The 17,657-nt window shown below is 44.2% G+C and overlaps 1 protein-coding gene across 1 annotated transcript in view; it reads left to right on the forward strand.

Moving 5' to 3' along the window:
• The window catches only part of ADAM12 (ADAM metallopeptidase domain 12), a 160,331-nt gene that overhangs the window by 67,192 nt on the left and 75,482 nt on the right, over positions 1-17,657 (forward strand). The window contains exon 4 of the mRNA XM_066324428.1: positions 16,618-16,696. Coding sequence (XP_066180525.1) covers positions 16,618-16,696 — 79 coding nt within the window. The remainder of the gene's footprint in view (positions 1-16,617; positions 16,697-17,657) is intronic.

Genomic DNA, 17,657 nt, shown 5'->3' on the forward strand with positions numbered 1-17,657 from the left:
TCATATCTCTTTCAGCTGATGTGAATCACCACAGCTCCGTAGGAAATGATGAGATTCTGCTGGTCTGCCCTAATATTTATGAAATATTTCTTCCTGTGCATTACCTAACTGTGTCCAAAATATGCCCATGAAACCAAATATGGGCATTCATTAGTTGAACTCCTTAAGAGAAAAGTTTTTATCAGATCAAGGTAAAGAAATTAACAGCTGCACTGATGATCATAATCCGAGAAAAACCTCCCCAGAACTCTTGATGGTTAAAAAACTCAGTATTTTTGAGCTGCAGAGCAAAGCTCCTCTCTCTTGGTGTGTTATGATAAGGAGAACACACCTCAGGAGCTTGTGGAAATTGCAGAACATTGCACTTCCCAAAGTGCAGCTGGAATATTCATCCTGTCTGGAGTGGGACAAATTGGAACAGATCAAGGGAAATCCAGGTCCAAGGGCAGAATCAAGAGATGTTTCGTTAATGGCATCTAAAACCAAGGCTGTGACAGATTATCAGGGACATGAGGTTTATTTCTGAAATGAAACCCCTACTTGTAGCTCAAAATGTGAGTCCAGTGAATATGGGTTTTTTAAGGAAACAACAACAACATCCCATAAAAACTGGTCAGGAACTGGAGAAAAGCATTGTCCTGGTTTTGGCTGGGAGAGGATTAATTTTATTTCTTAGTATTCAGAGCACTCCAAGCAGTGGAAGGTTGCTCCAAAGCATTGCTGACACCAGAAAATACCCACAAATATTAACAACAACAACAAAAAAGAAATCTACCCATTTCTCTGTTTTTGTTGTTGGTTTGTTTGTTTTTTAGGGGGGTTTTTTGGTGGTTTTTTTGGGTTTTTTTTCGGGGGGGGGGCGCTTTTTTTTAGTTGGTTGGTTGTTTTTTGGGGTTTTTTTTTTTTTTTTGCTTTGATTTCCCTTATTCCTGTTTTCCTTTTGTGCCTTTTATCACTGAGCTGGCTGAGCTGCTGGGCTGCCATCCCTGGGATTGATGAGCTTTGCGTGCAGGAGGTGTCAGGCAGTTTTACTGCACCTCTTCATGTTCTGCCCACCTCAGCCGTGCTCTGCCTCCTCATAACGAGGGAAAATTGGGAATTTCTGCGGCATCTCCTTCCTGCTCAGCCTGAAAACAGAACAGGCAGTTGGCAGAACTGAGGGGGGAGAGGGGAATGTGGCTGGGCTGGGTCGATTGCACAACGGGATCGCTGTCTGATCTCAGAGCAGCTCTTTTTTGGGGTTTTTTGGGGTTTTTTTTACAATCTGCACATCAGCCATCATTTAAAACAAAAACAAAACACAACAAAAAAAAACTGGACCAGAAAAAAAGCCAAAAACCCCCAAACCAACCAACCAACCAACCAAAGACACCAAACCCCCAACAACAACAAAAACCAACCAAAAACACCAAACCCCCAACAACAAAAACCGACCAAAACCACCAAACTATCAACAACAACAAAAACCAACCAAAAATACCAAACTAACAACAACAACAAAAACCAACCAAAAACACCAAACCCCCAACAACAACAAAAACTAAAACCCCCAAACCCCCAACAACAACAAAAACCAACCAAAAACCCAACAATGACCAAAAAACCCCAACAAAAAAACCAACAGGAAAAAACCCAAACAAACAATCAACCCTTTTCCATTCTTTTGGACAAGGGTCAAATTAAAACCAGAAGCCTGGAGGGGAACAGCTCAGGATCTCATCACACACTTCCCAAATTGTTGGATTCTCTGCAATTTCGTTTGTGGCTCTGATTGTATCTGTGGCTCTGTCCCCTCAGCTGATGGAACTTTTTTTATTGTTTTTTCATTATTATGGAGATCTCCCTGACAACCTGGCACCTCCTTTCTCTTGTGTTTCCTCTGGAGCCTTTGTGGGCAGTGGGAGGTGACAGGGGTGATAAAACCCTCGTGCCCCTTTGGTTTTTGCTGTCCTGCCTGAGCAACCAGCACAGCTCGGATAAAACATCATCTCCTGCTTCTCTGCCATGGAAGTGTTATAGGGGAACATCTCTCAATAATAATATCAGGATATTACCTGGCTGGAGTAAAAAAAATAAAACCACCCTTTGTTTTAGGTGTGACATATTTTATGTCTCTTTTTGGACATTCAAAGAGTAAAAATTCAGCAGCGTGTGAGGAAGCAAAGGGAATTTTTTTGTCCTTGGATAATTGTACGTTGATTACCTCGAGCCTCAGACAAGGAGAAACGTTTTGAAACCAAAAGAGAAAAGATTTAGATTGGATATTTTGGAGAACTGATTGGATATTTTGGAGAACTCTTTTGGAGGGATTTACTGCAGGACTTTTGTCTCTCTAGTTCACTCTTGTTCAAAGCAATCTCCCACCTCACCTGGTCCTGTCCAACGTCAAAACATGGACAAACATGTCCTGGCCTGAGTTTATCTCAAATGAAAGAAAGATGGTTCTGAGAGGTTTGGTAATGACCAGGAGATCAAGCCATTAAGTCTGACCCCGTCATGTAATTCACCTTTCTTTTTGAGATCCCTCTTTCTTGTAAAGGTTGCCAAATTTTCCTCTTGGCTGTTCTGGCATTCCCATATGTCTGCAGGCTCTCTGGGTTTGGGTTTCTGCAGCTTGCAGTGTGCTGTGGTGGGAACAGCCTGGGCCAAGGCACTGCCTTCTCCTCCTGTCATCAGCAGGAGACAAATTTCAAGGATAGGATCACACAGCTTCATCTTTTCCATGCTGCAGTCTAGCCTTAAGCCTGCTGGCAAAACTTTTACCCTGCTGAATTCCTTGGTGATGAGTGTTATTTCTTTGACTGATGTGTGCAGGCAGGGGAACATTTCTACATCACTGCCCAAACTTCCTAAAACATGCTTAAATAATTTACATAAAATCCAAATCTGCGTGTGAAATATCCTCCTGAGTCAAGGCTTTTTTCACTGCAAATCCATTCCGTGAGTGGGAGGAAACCTAAACTGTCTTGGATAAAATGGCCTTTATAAAATATAGATCAATTTCCTAATATTTATGTCAGATGCTTTATGGGGAGGTTTTTTTTCTACTTTCTTATTTCAGTCTGAAACTGCCTCAGCAACCCGTTGCTAGCACTGCTTCAGGTGGATGTTAACACTAAATCAGGAGAGTTTCTTCTGTGTCTGTCTCATTAAATATTATCTCTCTGATTTGCCAGCGTGGATTATAATAGGGACATTAAAAAGGCATGTATCTGTAAGTGCTTTTTAATGCCCACTGCTATTTTATAGGTGATCTCAGTTTCAAAGTAACATGGAAAGTCATGTAAAAACATAAAGCTCTTGGTGATAAGGGAGTGCCAAGGAAAATTGATCATACATGAAGTTAATTAATTCAAGTCGTGTTAGGGATCCTAGAGTGAAGCAGATTTCTGTGTGCAGTGTGTTGTGGTTGTGCCAGTCAAACTCAGGGTTCTGTTAAATACTGCAACCTCAGAAGTACTAAAACCCTCTAATTTTCATGGTTTCAGTTTTGTATGAGCATTATTAACAGGAGTCATAGCAGTTCCAGGGATGACAGACATTGCCTGATCCATGAATAATAGAAAAAAAACGTGTTAATTTAGTTCAGTGTGGAAATACAAGCCTACATTTATCCAGCAGTGCTGGTTTTCACTTGTGCATGACAGTTCCCAGTGCAGAGCAAGCCCAGCTAGCTCAGAAATCTCCTGAAGGGTTTTACATCACTAAAAACCTTCAGTACATCTCTTAAACCTTAGCTGGGGCAGGGAGGCTCCTCAGAATCCTGTTAGACAGTTTCCCAAAAGATTTGTTTCTTCACAGTTACAGAAAATAAAGCCAAGGCTGCCAGGATTTCTCAGGTCAGCAGCAGTAGCATAAACTTGCTTCATTTGAGTGTGAATAAATCCGAGTGATGTAAGAGGATGGGGCACCAGGTGCATATATTTCATATAGAAGCAGATAAATGTAAGTATAAAATAAAATTCTGAAGGGATTTTGTGTGTCCAGCTTGCCCAAGTGCTTTAGAGTAGACAGATTTTCAGGGAGTGGTCACCCAAGAAAGAGTCTGTAGCTCTCTCTGAATTAACCATTGATTTTTAAGACTGTTTAATGTATGTGAAAATGCATATAGTAGTCCAAAGTATGTATATGAATATATTTGTGGGTGTGCACATATAATTTCTGCACGTTTGACTCACATCTGGATCCATGAATAGTTTGCCTATAATCCTGTGGAACTTCATTTTCTGGCAGATGAGTCTATATTAATTCCTAAAACCCTGAGCAACAACGGAATTACTTTGCAGTGTTAGGGGGGAAAACATTACAATAAAAATGAAGCATACTTTTAATTATCTGTAGTCATTTGGATGAAATCTATAATGAGCTTGATAAATGCTGATGCTCTAGGCATCAATTTTTCAAATGACAGTAGAACCAAAAATATCTGGGAAGGCATTGTTAGCTCAGACTGCACAATATTTTTGAGGCCTGGGTTAGTAGGAATAATTAAAATGACTTATGTAAGATAAGTGTCATATCTCTGTCAGCAACTAAATGTTAAATGTTATTATAAACTAATTACTTCCTGGAATTGAAAAGAAGATTATAATTTTGTGTCTTAACCAGTAGAAGATGGGTGTCTGATCCTTCTCTCACTAAAGCAGGCTGTCTGCAGAAGACTTCACTGCATCCTCAGGTGGGTGAGGAGCGAGTTTGGACCAAAAATCTCACTGCAGAGAGGAGTCAGAGCCTGCCTCTTGTTAATGTAGGGTTAATGATTTCTGCAGCTGCAAAGCTGGGGAATAGAACCTCAGCTTCACTGCAACCAGGATGTGGCTTTCATGCTGTTGTTCCAACCAAATCAAGTATAACTTTGCCTGGGTAATCAGGGGGAAAGGAGGATCAGGACAATTTGTACTTAGGCCTATTTATCTTAGATATAAAGCTATTCTCTACCAGGTTGGGTGAAACTGTACCTAATCATCATCTGATAGGTGATATAACTGTAATGATTGTTGGTAGCTGAACGTGATTATTACCTTAAACCAGAATTGTGAGAATCACAAGGGAAGATATTTACCAAAATTCATGTTTGGGTGTATACAACAGAACAATGGGGGCTCAATGATTAACACAGAGTTGTATAACAAAAGGGTATAAGACTGTTCACCATTTGAGCCCTCGTTGGAGTTGGATTTGGGTCTGTACCTCGACTCCCAGAGCTCTCAATAAAGCACCTCATGTAATCATTCCGTGATGATGTGTTTTCCTCACTAACACTCTGACATCCATCAGGCCCTGAATGAGTAAAAGGAGAAGGTGCTGTGGGGTTTCTCTGTGTGTCTGTGAGTGCAGGGAGGAAAAGGAGGAGGATGCTGATGGCTCAGCCCTCTGCTGTCCCTGCTGCCCACCTCCATCTGCTCCGTGCTCGGGGCTCAGAGCCGGGGCTCACCTCCCCAAAGCCACGGCCGTCGCTCTGATGCTCCCCTGCAGTCATTTACTGCTGGATTGATGGGTTTAATTCCCTCATAAAGGGGTCTGACACATGGCAGAGCCGAGGAATTAGATCCAGGGGAAGCGCAGAGCAGAGGGAGAGGTGAAATAGCAAAGAATAGACGTTAAAAACCTAATTTCACTGGTTATTCTTCCTATTTCACTGGTTATTCTTCCTGTGCTGCCTGAAAAACAGGAGCCTGGGGGCTGACCTGAGAGCAGGGGGCATGAGCAGTGTTCCCTCCATTAAAGGTCCCACTGGGGACACATCTTGTGGGGCTGGGCACTGGCAGGTGCCTCAGCCTCACAGCCCTGGGAGGCACCCACGGGTTTTCAGGCTCCTTGAAGAAAAGCACCTGCATGGTCGTGGTGCTTTTTGGTGGGTTTGTGTTCCAAGGGAAATGTTTCTGCTGCTGAATAATAAACCTCAGCAGGCAAGAGGTGAGGAAGGAAGGGGGGATAATGCAGGGAAAAGGAGAGGCAGTGGAGAGATGATGAAGAAAGGTTAAGGCAAAATGCAGGGAATGTAGGACCGTAATTATTGGGTAAGAAAGAGAAAGGAAGGGGGAATATTTCAAACTCCATCCTTTCATCTGCCTCTACCCTATAAACTCACTCATTGCTTGGTAGCTCGGGCCCATGGTTTTGTTTAGAGTCACCTCACCCTAATTTTATGTCACCTCTTGAAGCAGAATTAGTTGGAAATGAGCCATAATCTCCTGAGAGGATAGCCTGATGTTGTATGAAATATCCCCCCAGGTTTCCCAGGACACCAAAATGCCATATTCCAGCAGCTGCCCAGAGTTTGGGATGTGTCCCCCTGTCCAGGGGCTGGGAGCAACCCCTGTCTCTGAAGATGTGTTTGTTTAAGAAGTGGTTCAGGAACTGTGCAGTGACTCCTCTGGGCAAGAATTGGTGCTGCTGGCCAAGCCAGAGAGCAGCTGTGGGGTTTTGGGGTGGGAATGGTGTTAACAGGAGTTAACAGGGGTCCCACACAGCTCTGCTGGTAAAACATCCCTCACTCCCTAGAAAACCACATGAGCATGCCCAGGCAGCCTCCAAACAAAACCAGCCAGGCTCCTGACACACCAGGGGATGTTCCTGGCTGGTTTTCTGTCCCACTAACTTGTGCTGGGCACTGAAATCAAAGCCTTCTCCACGGGGCAGCCTCCAGAGCACAGCAATTGCAGCTGTGGCTGTGCCCTGAGCCCGAGCACGGAGCTGCAGCCTGCCTCTGCTACCAAATTAATTGATCTTCCTGGAAGTCACTGCTTTAATTGGGAAGGAAGAGTGGCAGGAGATGCTGAGAACACCCTTGTGGGCTTGTGTTTAATTTCAGTTTCCACCCTGCATCGATCCCTGGCTCATAAAGGATTCCGAGGCAGAGCAGGAGCAGTATTTTGGGGAGGTGTAGAATGTTTCTCCTCTCCAGGAGTTATATCCTTAGTGCTGGCCACTGGTGGAGACAGAATACGGGACTAGGTGGACCTTTGGTCTGACAACCTGCAACTTATTTTAGGGCTTTTGCACCTACTGAGTTTTAAAGCAGGTTTATAGGTTTGGAATTTAAACACAAAGATTTTATGATCTCTGCCCTCTTCACCCAGCATTTTAAAAGGTTACTGAGAGGGGCAGTGAGGCGCAGGGCAAAATGAAGACATATCTCTAAAAAGTCCAAGATTCTGCAAGTGGAACATGAGCACAGCCAGCTTGGAGCAAATGGTTCGTGCTGGTGGCAAGGAGGAAATCGTGGGTTTAGTTGAAAACAAAAATACGATTTCACGTTGCAACAAATTGGCAGAAATGGCAGTAAAACTTCTTTGAAATTAAAAAATGCAAATGCCAGCCTACAGGCACACACTCCAAAGCAAGAACAAGGCACAGAGAGGATGTCATTGTTGGAATCCAAGGATAAACTTAGGCTCTGTGACTTTTCATTACTGGAGGAACTTGGCTTCCTAGAAGTATTGCAGACACTCGCAATAACCTTTTGTAATCCCTCAGCACTGTTTGCATTTTGTGAGTTCTATTTTAACAAGCTCTGATTTTTTCATTGGAGTTACTTAAATTTCTGTGTTTATAAATTTTCCGTGTTAAGAGCAGTTTTCTTGGATCTTTGAACCAGAATTCCGTAGCAGTCTGAAAATGTTCAGATGCGAGTACAGTCAGACAATTTGCCCAGTGACATCTGTTCAGCAGCATAATTTTACTCTGCTACGAGTGACATATTTAATTAACTGAGACATTTCAAATAGAATTTGACAGCTTTCCAGCCCAGTATCTCCAAACTTATTGCTGACTGAAAAGATGCCATTCTAGGAGTGTTACAGGGCCCAGGAAGAATTAGTTTTGTGAAAGGCAGTGTTGGGATGTTGGAAAATAATACCTTAAAAAGATCATGTGTGCCACTTGTGATGTGTGTTCCTCTGAGCTTCTGAAACATCTCAGTGATTCTGAGGAGCTTTTCCAACCTTGGTTTTGTTCAGGGTTTCCTGCATCTGCAGCTCCAACGCTGCACTGGGCAGGCAAGATCAGAATGTCACAAAAAGCTCTTAGATTATCTTGTACAGGTTTTAGTGGAAGCATAATGTTGGAACCCTGGGCGCTCAGAGTTTCAGACTTTCTGTGCTCACAGACACTGACCCCCAAGCAAACACTGAATTGGACCTGAGGCCTTGGAAAAGGATTCCAAAATTGAGTGACAGCACTGGGATTGTGGATGTGGGGTTGGAATAGAAGTGTGGGATATCACAGAGTGCAAAACTTAGAGTTTAAGGATTTAGAATACAGTAATATATATATAGAGAGAGAGCAAGATGGAGGTTCTAGGGCAGAGGCTGAGTCCTCCTTATTCACCTTCTCCTCCATGGCTCGGGGTGGGGTTTTGTAATTGGGTAGAAAAATCCTCATTGTAGGCTGAGGTGGTTGGTTATTGGGTTAAAAGTCAAAATAATTTATGTGTCATCTCATAATTGGACAGTTTATCCTTAAAAGGGCTTGTAGAGAGAGAGATAGGAGCCATTTTTAGTTTGTTAGCTGGAGGTGCTGTAGAACTCACAGCTTGTGAGACTGTGCTATAGATAAGAATTAATAATCTATATATAGATAAGAATTAATAATCTGAGTCCTAACAACAAACTCCGAATCGCGCATTTAATCCCTGGCAAAGCCAAGATAAAACACAGCACTGGGGAGTTTGCTTTTCATCAGCAACCCCAGCACTGCCATGTGAGGAACAGATCCATGGAAGGGCAGCCAGGAGCCCCAGAACTGTGTCAGTCTTTGGTCCAGCCCGAGGCCATCCAGAGTTCTCTCTTGCACAGATGGGTCTGGGCTCAGCCTGCAGCACAGCAGAGCACATACTCCTTCTGATCTCTGCCACAGATACCTCAGAGGTGCAGGAGTGCAGTGATTATTTCCAGCAGAATGCTTTCACCTCTGGCACTTTGCTAAAGGGTTTCACTGGAGCCACTTCCATTAAGCCAAGTTGAAACCACTTAATGTAGCTGGAGCAGTGAAGCCTCCCCAAAGCAGGCTTTGCCTAAATGTACAGAATTGTGTTTTTCGCATCAGAAATCCATTAAGCAGTAAGCACCAGCACCTCTCCATCACTGACAGCAGTTTGTGGCTGGTGTTATTCTGGAGCCTTTCCTGAAATGTTTGTTTTTCGTGGCACCCAGCCCAGCTGAACCAGTGGCAGGGTTTCTGTTGATCCACCACACAGGGAAGCTCAGGGAGGTGATACGAAATATTCCTTCACAAGAACAGCTCCAAGAGAGGTGCTGTAAGCTCTGGTGTTTCAGAATTGGACAGTGAAAGGCAGTCAGAAAGTCTTTGAGGTTAACATGGGAATGCTGAGAATCCAGTTGTGAGTTTGGCTTTTGGGATATGTGAGATTGATCAGCTCCAGCCAAAGTCCAGGGGAGTGCTGCCATTCCCTCTCCTCTTAGAGAAGTGTTGCTGTGTCTGAGCTCTCTTGTGGAGACAGAGTGAACCTTGCTGGTCTTCCTTTGATTCCCCTACACGTGCCCTGTGTGTTGTTCCTTCCCCTCTGAGGTGTAGGATCACCTAAACCCATCCCATTAGGATACCCTGGACATCTTGACCAAGTTTTAGACATTTTAGAAAAAAAATTAGGGGTTTTTAGCATATACTTCGTTGGAAAACATGGTATTTATCTTCTTTATGCTTTCCCCACCCCAGTGGTTAGCTGTAGCCTCTTCATTAATGTTTTGGAATTAGAGTGATAAATAAATGCTACAGTTTTGGCACGTTAATGGTAACATCAATGTGACAATGAGTGATGGAAGCAGAGTGATGGAAGTGCACTGAGGGCCCAGAACAGCATGGGGGGCTGCCAGCGTGCTGGGTTTAATTTCAATCTTTGCCTATTGAAATCTGGGGAGGTGAAGCTCATGGATTATTTGCCCAGCAGTCAGGAGAGGAGAAAGCTCTCAATCACTGGGTGATTGCCAGCCAGGGAGCTGCATTTCTCTCCCTCAGCTGTTGGGATTTGTTGGCTTAGACTGTTGGGTTTTCTGCACGCTGCCACCACATGCAGGGATGAGTTATGAACACAGGGTGCTTGGAGGGTTTGGAAGTGGATTTATCCCTCTTTCCCATTCCCAGCAGGCCAGAGAGCAGCCAAGGGTGGGAATGTCTGACCCCACACTCTGTCCAGGATCACTCAGAGTCTGGCTCTCACCTGTAGCATGTGTTTGTCAGAACTGGTTCTCGGTGTGCCAGGCACTGCTCTACTCATCTCAGGGGATATACTTTAATATTATATATTATGGACTCCAGTAGGCACAGGATTAGATGAATTTCTGCATCAAGAGGACTGGGTGCAAACACAAAGACATATTTTCCGAATCTGGTGTATGATCTACGCAAATTGTCCATCTCCAGACCACGTGAAATAAGCTGCAGGCCACTGCCACAGAGCTACTGTTGAAACCTGGGATGCTTGGTTGATTTCCCAGCTATTACAGTTTTATTTTGCTCCCCTTTTTGCCTCTGAATTGTTGTGCTAATTGAGCTCACGATTTTCAATCTCTCGGGTTCCTCAATTATGACACCGCAGCCCCTCTGTGGCAGCACACTGGAGTGTGGCAGATAGGATATTATGAAGTGGAGACATTCAGTGGGAAAATGTCCAAAAGCAGTTCAAATCACTTAAGATAATTAAACAAGGGGAAAGAATGTGGCGTGTTTAAAGAATATGAGATGATTCTGTGAATAGAATGGTGTTAGGTACCTGTGCATGGGAAACTCATTACCCATGCTGAACTCATTTTTTACCTTGTAATGAGAAGGAAGAATTGGAAAACACCTCTGTGAACATCACCTTTGTGAGTGCTTGCGCTGAGACCACCTGAGCAGAGGCAGCAGGTTTAACAGACTTGTTTATTCCTCTGGATGTAGCTGGGGAAAAAAAAGAAAAAAAACAGCAATTGAAGAAATAACAACTAATTTCAATGTAAAGGTCAAAATGACCTGAATTGAGATGCTTAAGAATTAATGGAGTAGGCTGGTGTCAGCAGGCAGAATAAATGACATTTTTTATAACTGCCTGTTCACCGTCCTGTTCCAGTCTCTTCACCTCCCCCAGATGTAGGAAAGGTTTCAAAGGCATTGCCAGAGGGGATTTAATAAGAGTTTGTATAACAGAGCGAGGCAGCGCTTGAATGGGGGAGAAAACAGGCACTTGATCATTGGGAAGGACAAAAAAAAAAGAGTCAAAAGTCTGAGCAGAGGTCAGGGGTGTGTGTGAGGGGCAGGCAGCACTCCCGAGGGGAAGGGAGGAGCACAGCCACACCTGAGCCAGCCCCGCAGCACCTCTGCCTTGCCCTGGGCACTGTCCCACAGCCAGAAGGGTATTTAATGTCCTTCCTCAAACAGCAGATCCTGAAGTGGAGTGAGTACAGAGGGCTGGGAATGAAAGCCAAAGGGGCAGCAGGAAATCAGAGCACACAGAGTGGTGTGTTCCTCTCCAGAGCTCAACAGGACACAGCACCTTCTCCTCCACTGCTGAGAATCCAGGTGATTTGTCCAACCAAAGGGGGACATCCCTGTGATGCTGAACCCCGGGTCTGCTCCTGCTGAGGTGATGCTGAGATTCTTCCTGAGTGGCACGGATGTGAAAAGCGCCCAGTTCTTGTTTGACACTCTGTACTCGGTGCCTGGATGGCTGAAGGACAGTTTGATAATAATCTGCACCTATGTGAATGACTGCTGTACCGAGAAGGAGAGCAGTTGTCTCAGCTGGTGAAAGTGGGCTAGGAAGAACTAGAAAAGGCTGGGTTTTGGGAAATGCATCATGACAGTAACATCTGTTGGAATGCAAAGCAATCCTCCCTGGAAAGTGGTGGGATCAGCATCGCTCCTGACATTTGCAGCTCGATGAGGCAGAACCTGGTTTGATCTCAGGCACACTTACAGGCCCTCTGTATGATCCACTGGACTTTTTCCATCCCTGACTCCTGCGACTGTCTGTCTGACTCTCCCTGGGTGATGAAATATCATTATAACCTTTTGAAATAATATATTGGCGCCTGGAGAGCAGAGACTGATTTTCTCATTTGCAAGTGAGAGGCAGTGTGTTAAATTACCACTCCTGTCATTAAATGGATTGAGGGGAAAAAAAAAACAAAATCTGATGTGCTTGAACCAGGACATTTTTCCCCTCCCCAAACAAACCACCTCAGATTTCACCTTGTAGGGGGCCAGGAAGGTGAGGATTAGAAGTTTAAATAACATTCATCATATTCTCTGAGGCTTAGGTTACTTGCTTGACACCTGAAAATGTTTCAGCAAGCCTGACATGGAAGCTTTCTGCTGATTTACAGAGGATGAGGGAGCCTGTGCTGTGTCTGTCAGAGATCAGGAGGCATAAAATTTATCTTTCTGGGCCGTGGAAGCTTCCACTTGTGCATTTGGCTCTGGGAAATTTGATCCTGAACAACCTGATCTAGAGGAAGGTGTCCATGTCCATGGCAGGGGATGGGACTGGATGAGCTTTGCAGTCCCTTCCTTCCCAAACCATCCTGTGATTCTGCGAAATGTGAAAAACAATCACTGTGCTGATAAACTCCGTGACTAAGTTGGTCAGTAATTGTGCTCAGGAATTGCACTTTTGCATCTGTGGAGCATCAGTGAGGAAGTTCTAGTGTTTCAGCTGATTTTTTTAAAAAACCTCATCAAGCAGCTGATGCAGTTCTCCACAGCATTTGTTTCTGTCTCTTCATGCAGGGCAAAGTATTGATAATCATCTGGTACTGCTGAGCATTGTAGCTGGCAACATTTGAAACTCCAGACATGGTGATGAATTGCTCTATGATACATTAATGTTATTTTGATCCCTGCTCTTTCGGAATTACATTGATCCAATTAGGTTAAGTAGCTTGCCATCTAAATTAATTTACTTTCCTCTATTAATCTCCTTTACTCTGGGTCAAAACCAGAAATGTAAATCAATCCATTATATTGCCTATCTTTGGGGGTGGTGGGAGGGTAATTAAATTACCTAATAGATACATATGCTGGATTGATTGTTTGGTGTGTGGAACATTATTGCCATCACTGGAAAGTGACGTGGTGCACACTCACCAGTGGAATTTGAGTGCTGGTTACACTTAATTTTCATAACCTGTCAAGGGATCAAGGGAATCGCTGTCCCTGGGTACCAACCCTACACAGCTTTTAGGGTACTGGACGTTTTACAAGTGGGGATAAAAGCTCTTTTCTCTGCCAGGCACTGCTGGAGTCCCTGGCAGCGTCTCAGAGCTCCTCACCCTCTGCAGTGTGGAGAAAACCTTCCCCTGGCTCCTTCTCAGGCTGGCAGCAGCGGGGCTTGGCAGCAGAGCAGAGTCCCAGCACTGATGTCTGAGTTACCAGGCTGAAGGAGGGTTGCTGCAGACTCCTGACAAAGCTGGGTTCTTTCCCCAGCAGCTCATGAGATTTCCGTGGTTTGATGTCATGGAATCACAGAATGGTTTGGGTTTGGGTTGGGAGGGACCTTAAATCCCATCCAGTGCCACCCCAGCCATGGGCAGGGACACCTCCCAGTGTCCCAGGCTGCTCCAGCCTGGCCTTGGGCACTGCCAGGGATCCAGGGGCAGCCACAACTCTGTGTTCCACACTGGGGCATTCTTTTGCTTTCCTTAGGTCAGTCCAGCAATGGGATTCCATCATCTTGTTGCCCTTACCAGTCTTTTACAGCTCACACTGGGAATTCTTATTTTCAGCCAGTATTTTCAGGATCTGTGTCCAAATTCCATCCTGACAGGGACATTGCTGACACCAGGAGTTTGTTTACCTCCTACATTTCCTCACTTTAGCGGCAAGAACTTCCCATGGAAGGCTCAAACAAAAATGAAGCTCTGATGTGAGGGGATGAGATCCAGTCCAGTGGCTGGAAGGTGGATTTTGGCACATTAAGATAGAGACAAAGTGCAGTGGGTTTAGGTTGGGCTTAGTTAAAACCTGACAGGTTTGTGATAGCTCTGTCTTGGTGGGAGATGGAGGCAAGGGCTCTGTGCAGTAGGAAAATGGATCTGGTTCCTTCCCTGTCAGTGTAGCAGAAGATAAATTCGGGTCAAATGATCTCTGTCATGGGCAGGGCAAGCTGGTGATCACAAATCCCTTCTGGTATTCAAACCTACAGATCTATGAAGTGTTTTCCAAACCTGTGCCTGGGAGCAGAATGAACAGCAGCAGAAAGGTCACCTCTCTCATCATTGCTGTCAAACACCTTGGAAACAGCAGAGCACAGAGCAAGTGTGTTGCTCAATCACTTTCCCCTCCTGCTCCATCTGTTACCTTCACCTGTCCTTTGTCCCATTAAATGAACCTCACTCCCCTGTCCTGGGTGAAATCCCATCTCCAAAAACTGCACGGCAAAATTCCGTTGGCTTCAGCCGTGGGATCTTGCCTTTGCAAAGGTAATTAATGTCTGCTAAGTGCAGAACTTAGCAGAGTTAGATAAATAGTGATAATTATGAAAGCAGCTGCTCTTTGTGATAACGGAGACAGTAGGAAACAGAGAGGGACTTAGTGCAAGAGGGGTAGTCACAGGACAAAGGGAGAGGCTGCAAACTGACTCTGGGTGGGTTTAGATGGGATTTTGGGGATAAATCCATCCCTGTGAGGGTGGGCAGACCCTGGCACAGGTGCCCAAAGAAGCTGTGGCCGCCCCTGGATCCCTGGCAGTGTCCAAGGGATGTTGGATGGAGCTCTAAACAACCTGGCACAGGGAAAGGTGTCCCTGTCCATGGATGCTGGGAGATCTCAGAGGTCTCTTCCAACCCAAACCATCCCACGGCTGGTGGATACAGCCCACTTTGCTCCTGGCAGGGTTTGGGGAGGCTGCAGCCACAAAATGAGATCACCGTTGTGGTCAAGTGTCCTCTGAGGCCCCAGGGGAGTCCCTGTGGAGATGGTTGGTGTAATTTATTATTGTGTATCTAAATCAACTTGCGATGTTTCATTGGGCAGCCAAATCCTGCTGTGGGTGTGGTGGTTGCCTGAGATCCAGTTCCTACAAACCCACCAAATGCTGCAGTGTTTTAACATCCCATATCCATTAATATGCTAATATTTCCCACAAGCTGAAAAATTTAAAAGTTAAATGTGAGAATCTCTGCTTGAATGCTCACTGTGATGTGTTGGGGCTTCATTTTTTGCCTTGCCACCTCCTTACATTCTTTTTTTCCTTTTCTTTTTTGTTTTTGGTCTTGTTTCATTCTTTTCATTTTTTTCCCCTACCTCAAGACAAAGCCTTTTAAAGCTGGATTTTCTCCCTAAGAAGTGTTTGCAGAATTCCTAGCACAACCAGATCCTGATGGAGCCACTGGGTATTAATGTGATGCAAATTAATCAGTAATGAAAATTAAATGTGTGTTTATGCTCTAGTTACAATGTTTATACAAATAGAAGAAATGTGTGCCACGACTGTGCCGTGGTTCCCACCACAACATTTGCAAGTGTGCAGCATTAACCAGCTTTAAGAAAAAAATAAAAGAAAGGGCCTGGTTTGTTCAAATGAGCAACCCAAGGGAGAAACACCTCTTTGAAGTGGAACAGAATGAACATTGTGAAATGCAGAGCCGGGGATTTTCAATATTCCACACTCTGAAGTTTTCTGAAGGTGATGGTGGCATCTGTCTCCTGTTCCTTCTTTATTGTGCCTTTGCAGTTCACCAGAAATTTTGTCAGAACTCGAGGGTGTTTGTGATTGTGCGGAGCACAACTCAAGACCTACGTTAGGAGTAAATGTGAATGAGTGTTCCTCCTTCTGGCTTTGTCAGAGATGCTCTTCAGATAAGGAGCTGAAAACAGATCAATAGCAAGACTTCTTTTTTTAAAAAAAGAGGCAGATGCAGCTTTCCCTCTTCCACGAGTTCCCTACAAAAAAGAGAAGTTCTCGTGGTTGTCACGCACGTGCCCCTCCCTGGAGATCCCTGGAAAATGACAATTGCAAGTCCAAATTTTTTATCTCATTGCCAGAGGCAGGAGGAGAAGTGTGGAGAGAATGGGAACAAACTGCCTCGTCCCACCCATGGGCTTGTGTAGTCTCCTGTGAAATGGTTGAATTTCCATTAGTGAATATCCTTTCAGAGGAGCAGGATGAATCCAGTGCTGTGAGTTCTGTGATGTTCATGCAATGTTTGTTTTCCCGGGAGTGTCAATAGGAGGAGTTTGCTTCACTCACCAAGTGCTAAATTAGTCTTTGGGTGGTCACTTGCTGATGAATACAACAGATTAGACGGGAAAATAAGGAACACAGGGAAAACATTTTCCTTTTCAACAAACCACCATTACTTAACAATACTCCAAACCCCAGATTTCCCATTTAACCTAAAATGTGTTGAAAATTACATGGAAGATTCAACACTGAAATGTGCTGGCACAGAGTCTTCATTTGGAAGAGAAAACATTCTGGAAACTTGTATTCTATTCACAATTACCACAGGAAGTGTTCGTGTCCTGCAGCTTCGATATTTGGAGTTCTATTTTCCCTTATTCCCTGTAGTCACTGAATCCTTAACTCCTGGCTTTGATCCTTATCTCAAACAGAACCTCTAAAGGATAAACTCGAGGTGAGGTGGCCTCAATATTCTGTGTGCTCTGTGTTTTTTCCAGGGGATTGTTGGCCAGAGGCTTCACAGAGACCCATTATTTGCAGGATGGCACTGACGTGGTTCTCACACGCAACCACACGGTAAGGTTGGGGTGTCCTGGGTGGATGGTGCTTCATCCTGAAAATCCAGACTCTTCTCTGCCAGGATCTGAGCTCTGGGATCAAACAGCTCAACCTGTGATCTTTTTTCCACTGCTCTTTCAGTGTCTTTGTGGCTGCTCTCATCCTGCACATGAACTTTTAGAGGCAGATTTTAAAGGCGAGCTCTGGGGTTTCAACGAGGTGACTTTTAAAATTTGTGAGAGGTTTTTTTTTTTTTAGCTTCTTGGAAACAGACCCATTAAAATTTGATAATTATGGCAGCCATGGCCATGATCAGTTATGGAGAAAAGCTCCAGTTCTGTTTGGGAAAAAAAAATCTTAAATATTTGATTTCCAGAGTGCAAAAGTTCATGTCAGAAGTGGCAAAGCTTGGGTGTCTTTCCTCACTGGGCTTTGGGAGAGGGTGTTGGTTTGGTTTATTTTTAAATCCAGGCCATAAGTGTGTTTTGAATGTACTTTATACTTGTATTTGTGTGTATGTGTGTGTATATTTATGTACATGTATAAAAGTGGTTATATACAAAATATGGCTTGTTAAAATAAGCAGTTAAAACCTGTTTTTTACAAAACAAAAACCCCTTAAGGCACGAATGTTTCTTGTCCTCTGACAGCATGAACGCCTTAATTAGAAATAATGCAGCAAGCCATTTTAATTACAAAGCTTATCTTTTATCTGCATAAGTCCCATAAAGTATTTGTTATGTTATGGTATTTACTTAGTGACACTGTCAGCAGAGACACTGTGCTTTGTGTTCCCATCCATAATGGGCTTTGCTGGGATCAGGGGAAGGAATTATTTCTCTGCATAACATCTTATTTCTGAAAAAGCATCTTCATTATAGCACCAGACACCCCAAGAAAAGCAATCATTTGGAAAGCTTTGCAGCGCTTTCATTTTGCTGGGCGCTCATCTCTCCTTCAAAATCAGCTTGGGAGAGAA

The sequence above is a fragment of the Sylvia atricapilla genome, chromosome 8, assembly GCF_009819655.1.
Source record: "Sylvia atricapilla isolate bSylAtr1 chromosome 8, bSylAtr1.pri, whole genome shotgun sequence".
Taxonomy (NCBI): Eukaryota; Metazoa; Chordata; class Aves; order Passeriformes; family Sylviidae; genus Sylvia; species Sylvia atricapilla.